A 22,345-nucleotide genomic window follows, 5' to 3' on the forward strand; every position below is an offset into this window, starting at 1 on the left:
TATTTGGATAGTGTTCATTAACTGGAAGAAATATGAAAGGGAAAATTTGTCAAAACATATGTAATTTATATTTTTGTTAAACAGGTTTAATGAATGGTTAAAGTAAGCATGATATTGTAAACCACGAGGGAAGTAAGTGTGATATAGTTAAACCTGGAGGGAGGCCTATGAAGTTATCCCACGATTTTGATATATCAAATTAAATAGTGCTAATTAATAACTTTAAACAGGTCTCGCCTACTTTCTTTTCCATACAATTAAATAATTAAGAACTTAGAAAATCTTACATCTCTTTAGTTAATTAAGCCTATTATCTCATTTATTAATGCAGATCAACTCTGATTTTTCTACCAGCTAAATTGCCCTACCATATGGGGATTTGAAATAGATCACACATTTGTCACTTGCATTACATAATCATGACTTTAGTCATTATAAATCTCATGAAAAACAACAGCTATTCAATTGCAAAGATCTTTGAATTTGATACATATGATTTGTCTCAACTCTACGCACAGTTATTATTATTATTACAACCGTCCAAATAGTATGTAATTTGGAAGATAGTTACATTCAGAGACAGATTCGGAATTTAAATTTTATGAGTTCAACATTTAAGGTTCTTAGCTTTGAAACTATTATATTTAAAAGTTATGAGTTCATATAGTATTATTTATTGCGTGTTTAGTGAACTTTTACATATGAATCTATGCTCCGCATCAAATGTAATTGAGTTTGTATAAACACTGTACTAGATAATCTGCATCTGGCCCTGGTTGGAGTATTTCAAAAGAGATGTCCATTCAAATAAGTCACTTAAGTGCCAACTTCTTGAGGGCATACATTCAAGTAATTCACTTATGAAGTGCCAACTTCTTGAGGGTGCATTTATATCTTTAAAGATACACATAAGATAGGGGAAGAATTTTATGCGATATGGTCCTGCTATAAATAAACTGTTAATGTCGCAATCTAAATTAAAGGCCAAAGTTTACTTCAATGTACACAGTAGCTAGCGAAGCTAAGAATTATAATAAGAAAATTTTAAAAAACACATAATAAGGGGTTGTTTGGTTTCATATACAAGGCATAATAATACCTACATAAAATCTAGCAATAACAATGCAATGTTTCGTTGCCCTTTTGATACTCAGCATCAAATTCAGCATTCGTTATGCAGTTTTTTGCTGTCCTTTTAATTGTAATACATGCATAAGTAATATCTGAATAAGTTATGCAGGAATTTACATGTTATTTTAGTAATATATGAATTAAATTACCAAATAACAAAATTACGAAATAGACCTTCATAATAGTAAAAATATAGTTTTAATTTTTTTTAAATTATACATATTTTAAACAAAAATTAAATAAAAATTTTGAATTATACATTGTACAAAGATCTTAGTTGGACTTCGTTGGTTTGAATAAAATAAAACAAAGATGGTGGTCCATTCTACGGAGTGCTGTTAACTCAACGATTGATTATTTAATGACTGTTATTTTATTTTAAGTTGCAGAATTGTTTGCCCGTTCAAACCCAAAGGGACAGATTCTTACCCAAAAGATTTTGTAAAAGAGAGAAATCTTTTTTGAGATTTGCCTTTTTTTTTTCCTTCCACATTGAATCTTTTTTATTCTCTCTTTCTTTTTGACTTATGCTGAAACAAATGCTTATTATATTTTCTTTTATCGGGCTACAATAAGAATATTCTTATTTATCATGGTTTCTTGTACTTTGGTACTCTTTGCTATACCTCTTTTCAACGTCATTCCGAGTATAGAAAGACGAAAGGGGGGAAAAAGGATAGGAAAAATAGAGTAGAGAAAAGAAAATCTCAAATTACAAATAGTACTCTATCCAAACCTATGTCTAAGTTGCCGTTTTGTTAGAGAGCGATTTACTCCATATGAAACTTTACAATGTAAATTTAGATTTAGTCGGACGCCAATATAAATACCGAGCACCGAGTGAGAAACAGAAGAAAAAAAAATTGCGCATAAATGGATAATATATCCTTATGTACTTATATTAAGGTGAATAATTTTTTCCCCTTTGGGACGTACAAAATATAAAGATTCAAAGGACAAATTTTGATATCTAATTCTCTATAATAACTAAACGAAGAAAATAAAGATTTTTATAACTTAATATATCTCTAGCTTTCCTATTATAGGAAGTTTTTGGAAAAGTTGCAACATTTTTCATCAGACTTGTTTGGTTTAAAATCATTTTATGGAAAGTTTTTCCTAGAATTTCTTTTATAGGGAACAGTCACCATTGAGGCACTTTTCTTATTTTTTTGGCAGCCTAAAAATATTCATAAAACCATATTGTATTATTCAAACGCGTTTTCATTTGCACAATCTTTTCTACGAAAACATATACTATTCCGACAAATTGTTTAACCACATAAGGAAAAGATCACACTGAAAGCAAAAGGTTGATTTTTATGATGGATGAATATTGGAATAAAGGTAACATAAATCTACTAGACAAGGAAAGGCAACCCCACCTCCCCCTTTTTTTAACGTCAAAATGGAAGTTAACCAAAAGCAAAGCCAAAAGATTTTGAAAAAAAAAATATTAAAATGTTGCTTAAGGATATTGGCTAAATTACTTACATAACGAAGACGTATTAATTGAGGGGTTTATTGAGAGTCTCATAAAGTAAAATGGTCTTGTTTTTTTTTTTTTTTTTCTTATTAAAAGTTCAAATTCAAGTACTGCTATTTTTGGAGAATTAAAAGGCATCCCAAAAATAAAATAGAGAATGATTACATCATCAGTATAATTTGACATATTATAGTGTAAGTAACTTATTATTTATTCATAAATATCAAATCAATATTATTATATAAAATTACCGACATTATCTTTTATATGACTAATTGTGTAATTATATTTACAACTTCAATACATAAAAGTAGCCGAGCGTTGTCGCACTTTAGCTCTCGCCTCTCCTCCTTATCAGTAGTAGTATTTAATAATCACGTTCTTATTCTCCAATTTGTATTAGTACTATGTATTTGTTGCTTCATTTACTTTGTATCTTGCTATTTTATTGTCATAATTTTTCTGATTCGAAAACTTCTCGTTCGAGCTGATGATATACAGGAAACAACCTCCCAACCCTGCCTAAATAGGGTATGATATACAGGAAACAACCTCCCGACCCCGCCTAAATAGGGTAAGTCTGCTATTAATGTTCTTATTCTCCGTAAGATTTTATTTTTCTTTTTATTTTTTCAAAAAAAATCTACCGACCCCTCTCTCTCTCTCTCTTCCAAACATTAACCTTTTAATAATGACTAGAGTAGTGGTCCAAAAAGGACAGCCAAGTGGGGACAAAATAATAATAAAATTAAAGAGAATAAAAAAACATGGAATAAATCTAAGTCAAGTTGGCTGAGGTCTTTCTAACAACAGCCACTAGAGAACATTATTTGGTCAGAAGAAATCGTCAAAACTGTGTCGTTTTTCGCCACGTGGATTCCCGGCAATTTCCTCGTGCTTGGTAATCTCACCTGCCACTACCCGTAACATCCTCAAGGAAATCCTTGTTTTATTTTTAGTTTGTTTGATTTTTTTCTCCTTTTTTTTTTTTTTTTTTTAACTTGTAATTAAATCAATCTTTTCTATTGAAGTTAAATTTTTTTAGATGGGGATTGGAGAAAGGATATCGTGGAATTTCGAAATTTCATCATAAGATAATTTATTTTAATTTGTCCAACCATATTCTAAAAATGAGCAAATCTAACATGTAAAAATTCATTGATACGTTTACAAGAATTGTCTTCACATTAATTAGAAATAAAAAAGAAGAAACCGTGTAATGGTGCTTCAGCAGCTGTCAGGACATTTTCTAGTACTTCTACTGTATTTTTTTTTTTTTTGAGCCATAACTGTTTTATTTGGTAAGAAAATTCGGTAATTACCAAAAAAAGAAAAAAGAAGAACAAATTGTAACTAGAATATTACTTATGACCAGTTTGGCCATGAGAATTTTTTATTTTTTTCCAAAAACTTATTTCGCTTTCTTTGAAAATCAACGTTTGACCATGAAAATTCCAAATATAACTTGAAGTTGTAGTTGAAATTTGAAAAACACCTAAAACCTTGTTTTCACTTTTTTCACTTTCAATACATTCAAATAACTAAATATTCTTTATTAAAAACTATAACCAAACACAACTTTATCTTCAATTTCAATTTCAAATAAAGTGAAAAATATTTGATTTTCATAGCCAAAAGCCTACTAAAAAGTTTAATCACTAGATCCAATAATCCTATTTCCTTTTTTTTTTTTATGAATCCAACAAATCAAGGAAAGAAATGTTTTGCAACTTTTTTTTTTTATAATATTCTATTTCCTCATTATAAATTTCGTATTTTCCTTAATTATCATTTCGTGTGATTTCCACGAAGGCGTCACCAAATTTTCTCCATCCTTCCAAATTTAATATTCCAATTTTTTATACACTTTTGGGAAAGGGTGATAAATTGTAGTCCTACCGTAGTACTTAAACAATTCTTTGTTGGTTTTCTCTTACTCGCCAATTGCCAAACCAATTTATCCTAAAGAAATAATATTCCAGCTGTACGTGGTACCCACAATAGCCAAAACTTTTTAATTGTATCAGTCTATAAATAATGAGCTCTTAACAATAAGCTCTTTTTTTCTCTTCTTCCATTTCTACACACACTCTTTCTCTCAGGCGATCTCGCCGTTGCTCCGGCCATTATTACGTCGGAAAATATCCCTTCTTCTTTCTTTCTCTCTCTAACTAAAGGTCTGTTTGGCTCTACATATTCATCTTGTTTCTCTAAAAGCTTGTAATTTGTGTGTGTTTTGTGGAAAATCAGCTTTAGATCTAACTTGGGTCTTGGTAATTGGTTATTTTGATTCTCAAGAAACACTTCTACTGTATCTTTTTCTTTGTTTTCATTATGTTCTGTTCTTCATTGTGTTTGGATCTTGAGTTTGTCATATGTAGCTTGTTTTCTGAATTGGGGTATGGCTAAAAACCTCAAAGATTTGATCTTTTTTATGAGCTTCCTTTTATAGAATCCAGTATTTTTGTTCTTTTAAGAATTAGAAATCTGAACAGCTTGATTATGTTTAATTGGTATCAGTTTAATATCTGTACTTTATTTTGGATAAGGTTATTTTGATTATGGTAATGTAATAATAATGACCAGCATTATAACTTATTGGATACTGTAGAGTGAAATCTTTATTATTCTTACTTTGTTTGTCTGCATAATGGTTGGGATTAAAAGCTCAAAGATTTGATCTTTTTAATGAGCTACTTTTACAGAATCCTATATTATTATTCTTTCTAAAATTATTATCATCCTATTGGAGAAATCTGAAAATCTTGATTATGGTAGTTAGTACTAGCGGTTAAATAGCCATACTTTCTTTTTGGATAAGGTTATTTTGATTATAGTAATGTAATAATAATAACCAGCATTATAACTTACTGGCTACTGCAGTCCTTCAAAATGGTGGATAAGATTGAAAAGTGAAATCTTTATTATTCTTACTTTGTTTGTCCCTTTGTTTAATGGTTGGGATGATAGCTATTGGTCATTGTCTCATTTTTTGCGTCCAGTTGAGCCATAATGTTACGTGGATTCGTGCTCAGTACAATTTCGGTTCTGGATTTTTCTATACTATATGATTTTCTGGACTTCCTGACCATCTATTTATGTGTTTCTACATATAAGCACACAAATCTTCCAACTTTAAGTACAGAAAAGTGCCTTTTTCTTTTATGCGAGGCATAATGTTTGCTGGTTGAGGAGTACCCAGTTATATAGATAGATAACGAGTTCATGTTTTTATGTGGGTTTGCAAATTGTACTGTAGTCTAAAGGGGCTATTGCTTATGATTTTTCTAGTTATATTTGATTTTCTGGAGGTTTTGACTATCCTATATATGTGTTTTGACACACTTGAGCGTACGTGCACACACATTTGTATGTATGTGTATATCAATGCATCTACATGTATGCCTGTAAGTTACTTACGAGTATTGAAATAAAATCTGTTCGGATGAAGTGGAATGGATTCATATAGCCGATCTAACTAATTTGCTACTACGGCAAGTTGATTGATTAATACAAATGCATGCTCACAAACACACTCACACACACAAATACTTTTTGTGCAACACAGAGTGCTAGTGGGTTGACAGGTGGCTCTAAAATAAATAACAATTTTGTTTTTTTATATGGGTCTGCAACTTGTGTTTTGTACTAAAAGGTGTTATTGTTTATGATATAGAGTACTTCCAGGGATTGAAGGGTTAAGGCGAGCATGGACGGAACTGGAATGAGAAATGTGAGCTCCAACTGCTCCATTTCTGAAATAGATGATTATGATCTCTCTAAGCTTCTCGACAAGCCGAGGTTAAACATAGAGAGGAAGAGATCTTTTGATGAGAGGTCACTCAGTGAGTTATCCATAGGCCTATCTAGAGGTTTAGATCATTATGAAAGTGCCTCACCAGGCCGGTCAGTCTTGGACACACCAACTTCATCAGCCCGGAACTCTTTTGAGCCCCATCCAATGGTCGCTGAAGCATGGGATGCTCTCCGCCACTCTTTGGTTTATTTTCGCAGTCAACCAGTTGGCACAATTGCTGCAGTTGACCATTCCTCTGAAGAAGTCCTCAACTATGATCAGGTCAGTATTTACATGAAATCTAAGCGTTACGGTATCTTGGAGCTCTTATGTGATTTTGATTTAGTAATTTGCATAATATTGGTATTATATACTATGATCAGGTGTGACTTTTTGACAAAAATACTGGAAACCCATTTATATGCCATACATATATATGTGTGGGATATTGTCATATTGATGCCGAAACTGGGTTTAATATGGAGGTACAGTGATGTGATAAGGAGTATCATATTATCTGTATTATCAGAGTATTTATACATTGAAGTTTTTCTTTGATGTGTAGGTTTTTGTTCGAGATTTTGTGCCTAGTGCTTTGGCCTTCCTGATGAATGGAGAGCCGGATATAGTTAAGAACTTCTTGTTAAAGACACTTCAGCTTCAGGGATGGGAAAAAAGAATAGATAATTTCAAGCTGGGAGAAGGGGTTATGCCTGCTAGTTTCAAGGTTCTTCATGATCCTGTTCGTAAGACAGATACCATAGTAGCAGATTTTGGTGAGAGTGCAATTGGAAGAGTTGCTCCAGTTGATTCTGGGTTTTGGTGGATAATTCTTCTCCGTGCTTACACAAAATCTACTGGAGATCTGAGTCTTGCTGAAACACCAGAGTGCCAGAAGGGGATGAGGCTTATATTAAGCTTGTGTTTATCCGAAGGATTTGACACATTTCCAACGCTCCTATGTGCTGATGGATGCTCAATGATTGATCGGAGAATGGTAATATATTTTGTCATCTTACCTTCTTAACATTGTTGGATCTTCTTATCATTGTGTTATAAAGCCTATTTAGCTTAGCCATTGGGGTAGTTGATAAGCATCAAGTGCTGAAGATGGTTTTATACCTAAGGAGTTACCTTTTTGGGCAGAACTGTTGAAACTGATAATCAGCAATTGATGTGTTTGTTCAAAAAGTGATGATAAGTAATTTTCATTTAAAATAACATAAATACCATTAAAGATGTCTACACTAAAAATAAGTTGATCATTGCAAGATTTTTAATCCTGAATTGATTCAAATACAAATTAATTTGTGTCTTAGTTTACTTTAAACTCATTATACCCCCAACTTAAGGTTTTGACTGATTTTGGCTTATAAGCACTTTAGCTTTTACCAGTCTGGGTAGATAAGCCAAAGTATCTTATAAGCTCGTACAAAAACTCAAATGGTGCTAATAATGGAGCTGATCTCTTGGTATCCACTGATCTTACTGGCTGATCCTTCCAGAATCAACATAACTAAAGAAATTTTGTTAAGAAATCTCATGATCAATTGACTAAAAGGGTTGGTATCATGGACTTTTCGAAACTTCTATGTGTACATCTCTGGAAATAAAAAGAATTTTTTATTTGTTTATGAAGTTGTCAATCTTCATAGTGTGCTTCTGCCCTCCGATCCCTGCATTATGCATAATGTGGAGATGGACTATTATGCTGATGCTGGAGGTGATGCCCTTTATGCAGAACTCATGAACATGTTGCAAGTATCTGCTTGTCTAATTTAGTGCTTACAATTTTTGTGACGGGGATTGCATTTAGATGTGTACCCTATGTTCTTCTATGCTTTTTCATCTTATGTTTTGTGGTTATTGCTCTACGATTCACAAATCTTCCGGTCAGAAAATGAACTTGTGCAACGGATTGTCTACTAGAGACCTTTAGCTTTGTTTTCTTTGTCCCTGCGAGTACGTGAGATGGACTCTAAGGCACAGGAAATGGAATTTAAATGTAGTAGAATTCAGTGAATGTTCCTAGTGTAGCTTTCTTGGTGATGTTTCAGGTAAGGGCTTATGCATGTAAATCTCTGTCCTAAGTTTAAAAAAAAAAAAAAAAGGGCAGCCCGGTGCACTAAGCTCCCGCTATGCGCGGGGTCCGGGGAAGGGCCAGACCACAAGGGTCTATTGTACGCAGCCTTACCTTGCATTTCTGCAAGAGGCTGTTTCCACGGCTCGAACCCGTGACCTCCTGGTCACATGGCAGCAACTTTACCAGTTACGCCAAGGCTCCCCTTCAAATCTCTGTCCTAAGTTACTGTAGGAAAATAAAATAGCAATAGGCAATGCCCTGCTTATTTTTATATCAGTGTCTTTGGGAAATGCTCTTGTGCAATCCCTCAGTCCATCAGAAGGCATCTTAAGATAAACTTCATGGGAGATTTTTCAACAAAACAAATACACAGTTATCGTAGCATTAATAGCCCCCTAAAAGTTAACCCTCGGGGTTGTTTGACTTGAGCCTTGGGGTGCTCCCTTTCAAGGTCTCAAGTTCGAAACCCGCTGGGTGCAAACAATTTCGAGGGCCATCGGACGGGGTGAATTACCCGTGGTGCACTTGCGGGTTCTTCCGGGATTAGTTCAAAGAGACGGACACCCGGTGCTTAATCAAAAAAAAAATAGCCCCCTAAAAGTTTGTTTGGGTCATTAGCCTCTTCAAGTGATGTTCTTCCTTGTTAACAATTATAAAAAAGTGATGTTCTTCCTTGGTCAGCAATTGTTGTTCAATTGTTCAGAATATTGATATTTTGGTCCCTAACTTAAGTTCAACAGTTCAAGTGTCGGACATACAATCTTGATGTTTGGATTAAGAGTTATTAACTAATCTGTTAGTTTTCCTTGTCTAAAACTTATCTGATAGTTTCTCGGACAAAGAACTTTTGCGAGAAATACGAACCATTCGTCTTTAGCAATTACTCGTTTTACATTGACTTTGGGATAGTCAATCAAAGAGAAACAAGTGATAAAGCTAAAAGAGAAAAGGAGGAATAGTAGGATTTTATTCTGTATTTCAGCGCTAAAAAGCTGCCACACAGCTCATATTCTTCTTTGTTGAAGGGGAAAGAAATCTTCGTCTTCCTCTTCTTTTTCTTTAAATTTTTAATTTTTGTTATTTTCCTGCTTCTTTGCATAGGCATAATCTACAGACTATTAGAAGATAAAAGACAAAACATAACATGGCTTATCTAGTGAAATCTTTCTTTACTGTTTTTTCTAAGAAAAAGGAGAAAACATTACATGGCTTAATTAAATCGTTTCTGGTTATGCCTCATGCTTTGAATTGTTATATTTCATCGTTTCTGAAGCTTCTGTTCCAGCTTAGTTATCCATGACATACAAATTTCTTAAAAAGTTGAATTTTAAGTTGATGAATATCTAGGAGGTGAACCTTTTCTTTATATTATTCTGTTGTTTCTTCTGCATATCTGACAATGATCTGGAAACTCTAAACATTGTAAATGGCTCTAAATAAGAGACTAGAATTCTCGCCTTTGTGAGTTTCCTTATCCACTCTTAGAGGACTGGATACTTTTCCTTAAAAGATTAGTAGTAATACAACTATTTCTTGCCTCCCAAATTCTGTTTTGTAGTGATAAATATTACAATGGACATTATTAACGTAAAAGTTATTGAAGAGACGTTAATTGGATCTTTTAATTATTGTGGTTGATTTTCAGGGAGTTTATGGATATCCTATTGAGATCCAAGCACTCTTCTTCATGGCACTAAGATCTGCATTGGCCATGTTGAAGCACGATACAGAGGGGAACGAATTTATTGAGAGAATAGTGAAACGCCTGCATGCCTTGAGTTATCATATGCGAAGTTATTTTTGGCTTGACTTTCAACAGTTAAATGACATATATCGCTATAAAACTGAAGAGTATTCTCACACTGCAGTAAATAAGTTTAATGTTATTCCTGATTCAATCCCAGAATGGGTATTTGATTTTGTGCCTACGCGTGGTGGTTACTTTATTGGAAACGTTAGTCCTGCAAGGATGGACTTCAGGTGGTTTGCTTTGGGTAACTGTATTGCCATCTTGTCTTCCCTTGCCACTCCAGAGCAAGCTTCTGCTATTATGGATCTCATAGAAGCCCGCTGGGAGGAGCTAGTAGCCGATATGCCTTTGAAGATATGCTATCCAGCAATTGAAAATCATGAATGGCGGATAGTAACTGGTTGTGATCCCAAGAATATTAGATGGAGTTACCATAACGGAGGATCTTGGCCAGGTTCGACCATCGTCCTTTAGCACTGCACCTGATTTGATACTTTACTATTTAACTCCTGCTATTGAGTAGAAAAGTTTTAGTTTTATTAGAGAAAGATGACATCTATATTGCTTCTGTGGCACTGTCAGAAAGAAATGAAATGCATATGCTAATTCTTGATGTCAATTGATCTTGTACTTGCTAATGCAAAGTATGGTTTATCTATTAAACGCAGTGCTTTTGTGGTTGCTAACGGCTGCCTGCATTAAGACTGGGCGGCCACAAATCGCAAGACGAGCAATTGATCTTGCTGAGAGCCGCTTGCTTAAAGACAGCTGGCCCGAATATTACGATGGAAAACTCGGAAGATACATTGGTAAACAAGCAAGGAAGCACCAGACATGGTCAATTGCTGGATATCTTGTAGCAAAGATGTTGCTGGAGGATCCTTCACACTTGGGAATGATCTCTTTGGAAGAGGACAAGCAAATGAAGCCTGTAATCAAACGATCATCTTCGTGGACGTGCTGAGGCGTCGATTTGAAGCAAGAGACAAACAGTAGAAATGGATAGAGAAACACAGAAGGTGAGAGATCTTTTTGTTAATTTTACAAGAACACAATTCTTTGGCTATTTGTCCTTGTAGGTTTGCTTAAAAGTTTCCTTTGTGTAAATTAGCATCCAGCCAGATCTGTCTTTTTTTCTCAAAATAAGAGACTTTTGTTTTGATAGTTTCCACTGTGTTGGACAAATTTTAGAAACTAATGCTCTAATTGTTTGGACAAAGACAGTGAATATGATGTTTCTAACTATATTAATTGTTTCCTAAATTGAACAAACCTTCTTGATATAATTTGTTCCCTTGCTGCACCTAAAACAAAGGTATACTCAAAGATAGCTACCTGCCCTGATTATTACTTAACAAACTAATCGAATGAACATGTTTGCGAAAAAAGTTCCTCAATTTGCGGTCCTATTGATAAAGCAACAACTGATAATAAAAAAGTAGTAGTAATTTTCAACAAAAGAGGTGTAAACAAAGCACCAATTATCATAGGAGACACTGAATAAAGGCTAGTGGCCTATGAAATGAAAACCATATGAGGTTTTTGGTTTGAAATTCTACAAAAGCAAAAAATACTAGGTGATTTCTTCATATCTGTCCAAGTCTTAGTGGATAGAGTTATTTGAAAGCCGTGCAAATGGGAGATAGTAAATACCTATAAAATTAGTTGAGGGTGCGCACTAGTTAACTTGGACAGCTTCGATTATTAAAAAGAAATGTAGTATAAAGGCAGTCTTATCAGGTTTAGAGATGTAACATGTTTGAGACAGATGGAGACCGAGAATAAGAAAAAGACCCACAATTTTCATAATAATTGAGAACATTTCTGTGTCCACCGTTAATTTGGATCCCACATAATCCGAGCATGTCACTATGCAAGAAAATAGAAGTTGTTTAAACGACATCACTTATTATCATCCAAGAGAATATGTTTTTGACAAATTAGGAAAAAAATATGTTGGTACGCTTATTTTGTCAGTTAATTAGAAAACTACGACCCCAAAAAGTTGCAACATTTGCCAAGAAATATGGGAATTGGAACATTTGCCTCATAATGAGAATAAACAGAGCAATTATAATTACAGATGCTGTATTATTTAGTTTATCTAACGCCTACTTTGAACGTGGGATGGTTTATCTCGGCAAACACTTATCCATACTCGATATACATCATGCTATATCAATTTATCATGATTAAGTAACTTAATAAGGTAAAAATATGAATTAATTAACCATGAGTAAGTAATAATAATCTATTAAAAAACACATCTTATGCTCTATCATGCTCTCAATTGTATTTTGTATGGGTTTTTTTAATTGTTTTGAATTGCTTGTTCTTGTACCGATGGTCTACCAGAAATATCACCTCTGCCTCCCAAGATAGGGGTAAGATTTGTGTACACTCTACCCTCCCCAAATCCACTTTGTGAGATTTTACTAGGTATGTTGTTGTTGTTGTTGAATCTATTAACAAACACATCTTATGCGTTTATTTGGTTGTCCAAAGACTCTCTTTGGTCCCTTTTTATTCTTTAATAAAAATGGTAAATTGACTAATTTTCAAGTGGAAATTGAATGCACATATAAACTCAACCTTTTTATATATAAAAGCACCATTTCAAAATAAGTTTTTAAATTTACTTTGACATGATATTTTTCTATTTAATTAATTGCCTGTTATTATTCTAATTTTCATTTTGTTAGTCAAACTAATTTCTTAATTTTTGTGTCAATCAAATAATTGTAATTTAAAAGGGATTATACATAATTTCCTCTGATTCTGACTGCTGTGATATGAGATGGTAAAAGCCTAAAAGTGGTGAATGGTGTGACAAGGAGAGGAAAATAAGAAACTTTAAAAATAAAAAGAGAAAAAGAATAAATAGGAGAGGAAAAAAGAAAAAAAAAATAGTTCGGGGCTTTCTATGCTAGGCCATAAAGTGCAAATGCAACAAGTACCATATATATAAAATAAAATAAAATAAAAATGTTGCTTGTAATGTTTCGAACACTTATAAGAGACAAGAAGGGTTCTTCATATGGTAAGCTCGCTCCATCTTCAACCCGAAGATTATGAGTTGAGTCACCAAGACAACTTAGGGAAAGCTCCTGGGGGAGGGGTTAAAAAAAAAACACTTATGAAAAAAATGATATCTCGAGAAATTTAGGTGTATAATAACTGGTAGGGATCTAGTAGCTCAATTAGTTGACTACCTGAACTTTTAACTTGTTGGTGAGGGTTCAAATCCCCACGTTGTAATTCTCTCCCCATTTCCCCTTCCCTACCCCCTATGTAATAATTTTTTTTTTAAAAGTGTATAATAACTGAAAAAGCAACACAATATAAAATGTCCTTAATTTAAAATAAACGAGAGTAATAGTGATATGATATCACTCAATTCTTTGAGTAAGGAAAATAAGTTTTTGCACGGATTGGCCGTCAAATGCATTGTTCTTTAATTTTTGCTCCATATATATGTGGTTTTTAATTTTTGCATCTGCTGCTTATTTAAGAAAAATATTCAGACGTGCTTCGTTCGGCATAGGTTTTGTAATATTTTTTTATCTTTGGAACTGAGCTTCATCTCAGTCGGCACAAGTTTCGTAGAAATTAAGTTATGCCGCATAATTTGTGTAGTATTTTTCAGATTATGTTAAGTGTTGAAAGTTTTGCCTTATACATATGCCGAAGCTAAATGTAAATTTTGCCAAACGAAATCTAAATTATTTAGTGCCGAATAATAAAATTAAAGACCAAACATTTGGGGGGAAAAATTGAAGAGCGCCCCAAAATAGGGGCATTTGTGTGAAAGGAGTGGAGAAAAGATGAGTTTTGGGCTAAAATTATCCCTTGTCTATGAGAGTAGGTTCATTTTGGTCCCTCAAATATAATTCTGAGCATATTTGATCCCTTATCTATGGGAATAGGTTTATTTTGATCCCTCAAATATAACGCCAAGCATATTTAATCCCTTAACTATGCTAAAGGGGAGCACTTTTGGTTTCCCCAATAGAACCTGTTTAAAAAGTAATTGTGCTAAACCCTTGTGACACTCACGTGACTCGTAACATGCTAAATCCATCTGACAAAATGCAAAGCAGACTAATGGAGTTTCTCTAAAAAAAAAAAAAAATGCAACTCATATAAGATATTAACAAAGCAACTCATAATATTTGGATCATATGATTGATAACCAACTCTTAAACGGTTATCTGGCAGCACACATGGGTCCGTTCCACTTATTTTGGAAGCATGTGAATATAATTTTTTTTTTGTTAAATATTTAAAAAAAAATTAAAATTATTTTTAACAATTGTTATAAATTATCTTAATTAGTGAAACCGCTCCAATTTTTTCAGAAGCATGTGAATGCAAATTTCAACATATTTGATAAATCTTCTGCCTGTTTTGAAAAATCAGCTTCCTCTTCTTCCAACCAATTGAAGCTTTCTACAGAGAGGCTAGGGTGTTTTTTCGGTGAATTGTTTCTTCATATGAAGTTAGGGGGAAAGGCGAATGAGTTTAGTATTTTTGTCCAATGAGTTTAGCCTCTTGTAAGTCACGTGAGTGTCACATGAGTTTAGCACCGTTACTTTTTAAACGAGTTCTATTAGGGAGACCAAAAGTGCTCCACTTTAGCATAGTTAAGGGATTAAATATGCAAAGCGTTATATTTAAGAGACCAAAATAAACTTACTCTCATAAATAATAAATTAAATATGCTTAACGTTATATTTATGACATTTTACATAAATAGCAAACATTTAGGGTTTAATCAAGCTGCATAGCTAATGTTTCAATATTTACGTTCTTAAAACCAAATTTGACTCTACATGTGTATTCAATTTTTTTTTTTTTAGCTATATTCATGAATACAACAATTTTTTCCAATTGTATTCATAAAATAACTATCGTATTCATAAATTGACTTGTTGTATTAAATGAATACAACGATTAAAAAGCTGAATACATATACACCAATAATTACACAAAATACATCATATTTTTTCGGTATGTATACAACCGATATAGAAAAATACAATATAAAACATTCATACACCAAAAAATTAACAAATATGCCATATTTTTCGGTATGCATACAACAAATACAAAGTAAAAATATTGTATACAACATAGATACACCAAAAAATTAACAAGTACACCATATTTTTCGGTATGTATACAACAAATACAAGCGAAAAAATATTGTATACACGGTAAATATACAACAAATACATTAAAATCTAGATTTTTCTAGATCTAACAAAAAAAATTCCGCTAATACAACAACATAAATTTTAAAAAAATTTCGGCTAATACAACGAGAACATTTTTTTTCCGACGTAGATACGAGTTTTTCTTCTCGGAGAAGCCACCGCCGGGCTTTGCTTTGCTCAGATCCGTCATAGATCTGAGCTTTTTTTGGTTTTTGCTACCAACAATGCTCAGATCCGTCGGAGAAGAAAGGAAAAAAAAGTATGGCTGGAGAAGAAAGGGAAAAGGGGAAGGGGCTGGCAGTGACAGTGGTGAACGGCACGGCATTTCGCCGGAGCTCTGGCGGCGGTGGTGGCCGGCGGCGGAGCAGTGGGGAGAAGAGGGGGGAGAGAGATGGGTTGAAAGTGAATAGTAGGATGAGTATTCTATTTTGTGTGTGTGTATATATATATATAGTTACTAAATGATATTAATACACAAATATTTGCTATGAGAAGTAATTAAATTAAACTATAGCTACTAAATATAAATACTCACTATATATTTGTTATATCATGTAGTTATTCCTTATATTTAAGGGACCAAAATAGATCTACTCTCATAAACGAGGGATAATCTTAGCCCAAAACTCATTAAAAGACTATTGGGCCTTAAAGAGAAGTTACCAGTATTAGTGTTTGTCAGGAAGAAGGAAGAAAACAAAAAGAGAAGAAAACTAAAGGCCTAAAATTGATCTCCTCAACATTCACATAATATTCTTTCCTTCTTCAGTCAGCCTAACTCTACCCAAAAAAGCCAAAGCAAACCTCTCTCCCCGCTTTGAATGCTCCTTTAGTGGCAGCAGTAACAAAAAAATAGCAGTGTTCTCCAAAAACTGTCTCTTTGAAACAGAAAAAATAAACAATCTTTGAAGAAGAAGAGCGAAAAAGATTGTTTTCTTTCATGTCGTTGAGAATAAAAGCAGTGGTTGATAAATTTGTACAAGAATTGAAAGAAGCATTAGATGCTGACATACAAGACAGGATAATGAAAGAAAGGGAGATGCAGAGTTACATTGAAGAGCGTGAACGTGAGGTTGCTGAACGTGAAGCTGCTTGGAAAGCTGAACTCTCTCGTCGTGAGGTGAAAAATCCATTCTTTCTTGAAAATATTGAACTTATTTTGCTGTTTCTTGAATTGGGTTTGAGTGAATTTCTTGAAGTATGGTGAAACTTGTCAAGTGGGGTACTTTTGTACTCCCTATGTTTCAATTTATGTGATACTTTTCGTCGAGATTCAAATTGCATGAACTTTGACTAGCATTTTAAGATGTAGATGAAAATTCCATTCTTTCTTTGAAATTTTTAGTTATTTGAACTTATTTTTGCTGTTTCTTGAATTGGGGTTGAGTGAATTTCTTGAAGTATGGTGAAACTTGTCAAGTGGGGTGCTTTTGTACTCCATGTGTCCCAATTTATGTGATACTTTTCACCGAGATTCAAACTGCATGAACTTTGATCAACATTTTAGGATGTAATTTTTCACCACCAAATTGATATGAGAAAAGTTGCAGCTTATAGTACTTTTCATAATCCAATTTAGCTTCAAAGACTATCAAATAAGTTGGGACAGATTTTTCCATTTTTGGGAGAAATGGAATAGATTGATTTGAAAAGGAAATCCCTTCTTTATTTGGAAAGCTTAGTTTTTTGTTTTTGTTTTTTCTGGTATGATTTTTGGCTTCCTGTCTTTTAAATCAATCGATCAGTCAATTATGCCTCAATTGTAAACTACTAACTGGGTTGGTTAGAGGAATCCTCGAAATTCATTCTACTTATTTGGATTCATTTCATTTAAGTCTTTAAGGCTTTCCATTTTGTTCAATTGACTGAATTTACTCGAAGTATACTGCTGATGCAAGTGCTGTATTTTTGTACAGATCAGCTTATTACTCCCTCTGTTTCAAAATGTTTGTCTGGTTTTGACTTGGTACGGAGTTTAAGAAAGTAAAGAACACTTTTAATTCTTGTGGTCTTAAATTAAAGATGTGTAGAATGTACCAAAATGCCCTTTAATCTTGTGGTCTTAAACATGCTTGTGGAAAGTTGAAATTAAAGAGTTGCCAAAAAAGGAAAGAGACATTCTTTTCTAAACAGAATAAATAGGAAAGTAAAACAAACATTTTGAAACGGAGGGAGTATAAATTTCAAAGTATGCTCGAAAAAAGGAAGCACATTTTTTTTCTTCTTAATTTTTATAACTAAAAACTGAAGGAGCCATAGTATAGGAACAGTAGGTTTTTTCCTGTCCTACTTAGACCAATATGTATTAAAAGGGGAACAAAGTTGACCAAATATCAAGTAGTTAGTTGAAAAGACCTATAATCTTTTGGAATTATTGCAGACTTAGTATTTAGTAAGAATATAACATAATGGAACAAAGGACTTATGTAGGATATGTCAACTAGTTGGGAGTAATGCGTAATTGTTGTAGCACTTACATTAAGTCCAATGTTTATCAAAAGTCCTTATATTTGTTTAAGGACGTGTATGTTAGTATAGGTGTAAGTATGAGATGAGAGAACCTCGAAATCCTATTTTTCCGAGAAACACATGTTACTTACCAGCATTGGGATAAAATGAGCCCTAATAGAGTAGAATGCACACATAGGGTTCTTAATCTAATCCAGATAGTTTGGGATTGAGGCCTTGTTGATTTATTGAATGGGAGATATTGATTAGCTTAAAATTCCTTTTATACCATGCTTGAGAAAATGCAAGAACTTTTTTTTAATTTCTTTTGATAACTAATATTGGAGGGACATAATATAGAACGTGTAGCATTATTGTTTTCCTTTAACTTATAAGTGTTAGGCCATTCCATTGAATTGAATGAAATGAAAAATGACCAGCTTACTCCATTGTGTTAAAAAGATGCTCGTTGACCTCTTAAAGTGTATATGTAAAGCCACCCTCATGTTGCTTTGGAATTTTATGTGGTTTGAAAGATTAACTAATCTACCTAGCTCAGGGTTAACCAATCTGGTTTACATTCACCTGATACAATAAATGCATCCTTGTTACAGGCACTGGATAAGCGTAATGGTATAGGTTGGAAATGATGATGTACAGACTTATTGGTGCTATTGAAATGTCAAATATCCATATAAAAAAGTGTACTATATGCCCTTTGCTTAATTTGACTTCTGGTCAATTTGGTATCATAGGTTATCTAGTTGACTGTGTTGTAACCTAATTTATGTACCAGGGTCTCAACAAGAGGCTTCTAAAATAAATTAACAGAACCTCTGTAGTCTAAGGTTGATCTTATTGGTTAACGACCAATCGATAGGATTTTTTGCAATAATTAGACCGTGTATACTGAAGTTTTAGAGTTTGTGTTCGCCCTGTTTCATTCAAATCTTTCTCTATAAAGGCCACCTGAGTGGTATCTCAATTATGGTAGACAACACATTAACACCCGGAGTTGAATCAGAAAGTATTCCTCAGTGATATTGTTTTGTGGAAATTCAGTCATATCCTTAGCATTTATATGGAAAAAAGCAGGTTCATCAGTAAATCTACAGAAGTTCAATTATATTACTTGCATAAGAAACTCAAGAAAATAGGAATGTTTCAGGTCGCTTCCCATAGTCATAGTGGTATCCCCTCACATGAAATGCGCATTCAACACTTTGAGATAATGCCCTTTGGAGCTATTAGCCGTTCAAACTCTAGGACTTCCAGTGTGATGTGACTTTAGAACATTCCCTTCTCTTACTTATATGTTTATGCAACATATAGTGGATATGAGTCGATCTCATAATTTATAAGATGATTGTAATGGAACAATCAGATAGAAATTTCGTGCTCCTGCCCTAAGTTCTAGCTTGCCCAAGTCATGCTATTATGCAAGAGATTACACAGGGTTGGCAGTTTTCTGGATTAAAAGATTTCCACCCATATCTGTCGAGGCAGTTAAGGGATCAGATGTACCCCTTCTTATTTACATGATATAATCTTACTTTTAACCCTGTTAAAAACCTTCTGAGCATACAAGTCATATGGAAACTTGATTTGATGCGTGATATCGTAATATGTGACCGTGGAGCTTCCTTCGACATGTTTAAAAGAAGACTCAGCTTTTGAAGCCGGATGTATTAGAACTCTAAATTATCTTGTAAGAAATCAATGCACTTGTTACTTCTTTCCTACCATTGAGTGCAAATTGAAATGGCTATTCAGGTTTCCCTGGTAAAATACTACATGCTGCCTCTTGAAAACCACACCTTCCAGCATCATATCTTTTTGACATGAAGACAGTTATAAAAATTCTAATTGCCTGTTGCTCAACTGTCTACTAGTTGTTCCACTATGTATATTTTTTCAAAATTGACCTTCCCATCAGGGCCTTCTCTTCATCAAGTTTTATAGTGGATGGATTTTTACTAGTAGTGATTTTTTACACCATTTGCCAGCGACCATTTCTAGACAGAAAACCATTTGTAATTCCACATTCTGATCGGATGCGACAATTGGAATGTTATTCATTTATAGTGGATGGATTTTTACTAGTAGTGGTTTTTTACACCATTTGCCAGCGACCTTTTCTAGACAGAAAACCAGTTGTAATCCCACATTCTGGTCGGAAGCGACAATTGGAACGTTAGTCATTGTAGTTTTTCCCAGGTCTTGACTTACAAATGTAGCAATAATATAGATCAATTTTGGAATAGTGAGAACTGAGAGATGTGTGAATGCTAATTTTTTCACAATTAAGATAACTAGCTGAACTCAATGTACTCACAGTTTAAGACAAAATTTCACATTAACTTAAATAATTATTTTGCATTTTGTTCAGTATTTCTGCTGTTTAGCTGTTCCAACAATAATTATTTTACTTGCTCAACTTCACCTATACATCTCAATTATGGAATAAGAGGCTCCATGTTTCTCCAAAAATGCGAACAGTGAATGAGGACCTGCTCCATACTTTCTGATTTTCTTGAGAATTTCAACTGAATCTTGATTTAATGCAAGTCCTTGACAACTTAGTTCTGAGGAGTTTCACGTGCCTAATGTTGATATCCATGGAAATTTAATTCCTTGCCAACACCTGAAATGAAAATTGAGAATGCTTAATGAAGTAGTGAAATTTAACATTGCAGAACTGTTTTTTTTTCTTTTCTTTTTTGTGCACGCAAGCATTTCTTTTGTTGACTTTGTTTTCTTACATGTTTCATGGTTTCAACACATTAAGGCTAAAAGTACATTTCTTATTTATCAAAAAATAAGTACATTTCTTACTTGTAGCTGCGGGAAATGTGCAGCATGGTCAATTTATTCGAGTTTAAAGTTCATCACAGAAGTTACATTAGTCAAAGAAGGAAATATATGGCCGTTTTATAGTGATTTAGCAAATACGAGTCAAGTATCTAGTGTATGAGCCTTTATGGTAGATGGTGTTCCACAGCGTAGAAATTGTAACATGTCATAGTTTTGATCCCAGGCAGAAATTGCTCGGCAAGAAGCCAGGTTAAAGATGGAGAGGGAAAACCTTGAGAAAGAGAAAAGTGTGCTAATGGGGACTGCATCAAATCAAGATAATCAAGATGGAGCTCTTGAAATTACAGTTAGTGGAGAGAAGTATCGTTGTCTGAGATTTGCAAAAGCAAAGAAGTGAAGGCACTAAAAGTAGGTGAAAGTATATCAGTCCTTATGTTTTGTTTATACAGCTAGTTGCTGGATGCTCATATAAAATTTTATTCAAGATTGAACGTATGCTGCCTCTTTTAGTTGGGAAGAAATTTTTTAGATCTGCCTCTCTTCAAAGTTTATTGAATTTTTTTTTTCTGTTGTTCCTCTCTGAGGCTTGAGCTTTAAAAATCAGTTCTACCTAATTTGCTCTTCCTTGGAACCCTGAAAAGCCCCGAGTTTATCCGAGCCTTCTCTTCCTTTTGATGTTGTTCAGACATTTCACTGATCAGTCCAACTACATCCTGTAAAAGATAAGTGATGGTTGCTTGCAAATATAATATGAGGTTACGAGTCCACAGTCGATTCAACGTAGAGCAAGGTAGTGCTCCGTCATACTGTTGTGTCATTTGCACATAAAAAAGTAGTGCTTGTAATTTTTCTTAGAAAACAAACTTGTCCTTTTCTGTCATATAAATTAGCAGCCTGTATTCATCTGTACTGTTTGAGGCAACACTGTAACAAAGTTTACAAAGAGCTGTGATTTCAGTTATTCCCAAATCCCATTAGCGAGATTGCTTGTAGTTGCGGAGCTAGCTTTGGGGAAGGGGGTTCAATTGAATTCCCTTTGTCGGGGTGTACATATAAACTATTGAATCACATTGGCATAGGTTCATATCTAAGGTGCGATATTTATATTTTTTAATCGCCTCAACTCAAATTCCTAGCGTCGCTACTACTTATATATATTATTATAAGACCTTACGGTCTAGAAGTACTGTAGGAAGTTTTTAACAGAAAAGGTGTATGTGTTGATAGAAACTTTAAGGAATCTTTTTGAGAGACAAGTTGGAAGTCATTACCTATTACCTTCTGAGAGGTCCTTTCCAGGTGAAAAGAGAAGAGTATTTTTCTTGTCTCCTTTTCCAGGTGAAAGTTGCTGGGGCTAAGAAAGTAAAGTTTGAAAATAGAAAAGAAGAAGCCTAATAAGGAGACAACTCCATTATATGTGGAACCCTATCTTTGGTTTAGTCAGAATGGGAAACTCTCTCTTTACAGCAGGTAATTCCAGCCATTGAAAAATTCAATTTAGTTCTCTCACATGCTGCCTTTTTCCTTAGTAGACCAACAATATATTTTTTCCACTCGGTGTCCAGTATTCATATCAAGGCCCGACTAAGTCCGGATTCAGGCCGGAAAGTTTCATAGCTCC

General features: G+C 33.8%; 2 protein-coding genes across 3 annotated transcripts; both read left to right on the top strand.

Annotated features, from left to right (window-relative positions):
- Positions 1–4,639: 4,639 nt before the first annotated feature.
- LOC132052075 (probable alkaline/neutral invertase D) lies at positions 4,640–11,491 on the top strand. 2 transcript variants are annotated; one of them, XM_059443433.1, is made up of 5 exons: positions 4,640–4,794; positions 6,294–6,695; positions 6,979–7,410; positions 10,142–10,700; positions 10,915–11,491. In XM_059443433.1, exons 2-5 carry the CDS (start codon positions 6,327–6,329, stop codon positions 11,208–11,210), a joined length of 1,656 nt encoding a protein of 551 aa, XP_059299416.1. In that variant the 5' UTR covers positions 4,640–4,794; positions 6,294–6,326; the 3' UTR covers positions 11,211–11,491. The 2 variants fall into 2 exon arrangements, with proteins under 2 accessions (XP_059299416.1, XP_059299417.1); XM_059443434.1 differs by having other exon boundaries at positions 4,651–4,798.
- Positions 11,492–16,139: 4,648 nt separating this feature from the next.
- Positions 16,140–21,254, top strand: LOC132052076 (uncharacterized). Its single transcript, XM_059443435.1, has 2 exons — positions 16,140–16,582; positions 20,948–21,254. The coding sequence occupies exons 1-2, from the start codon at positions 16,403–16,405 to the stop codon at positions 21,119–21,121; spliced, it is 354 nt and encodes a 117-aa protein (XP_059299418.1). The 5' UTR covers positions 16,140–16,402; the 3' UTR covers positions 21,122–21,254.
- The last annotated feature ends 1,091 nt before the right edge of the window (positions 21,255–22,345 follow it).

This window comes from Lycium ferocissimum, chromosome 4 (assembly GCF_029784015.1).
Source record: "Lycium ferocissimum isolate CSIRO_LF1 chromosome 4, AGI_CSIRO_Lferr_CH_V1, whole genome shotgun sequence".
NCBI lineage: Eukaryota > Viridiplantae > Streptophyta > Magnoliopsida > Solanales > Solanaceae > Lycium > Lycium ferocissimum.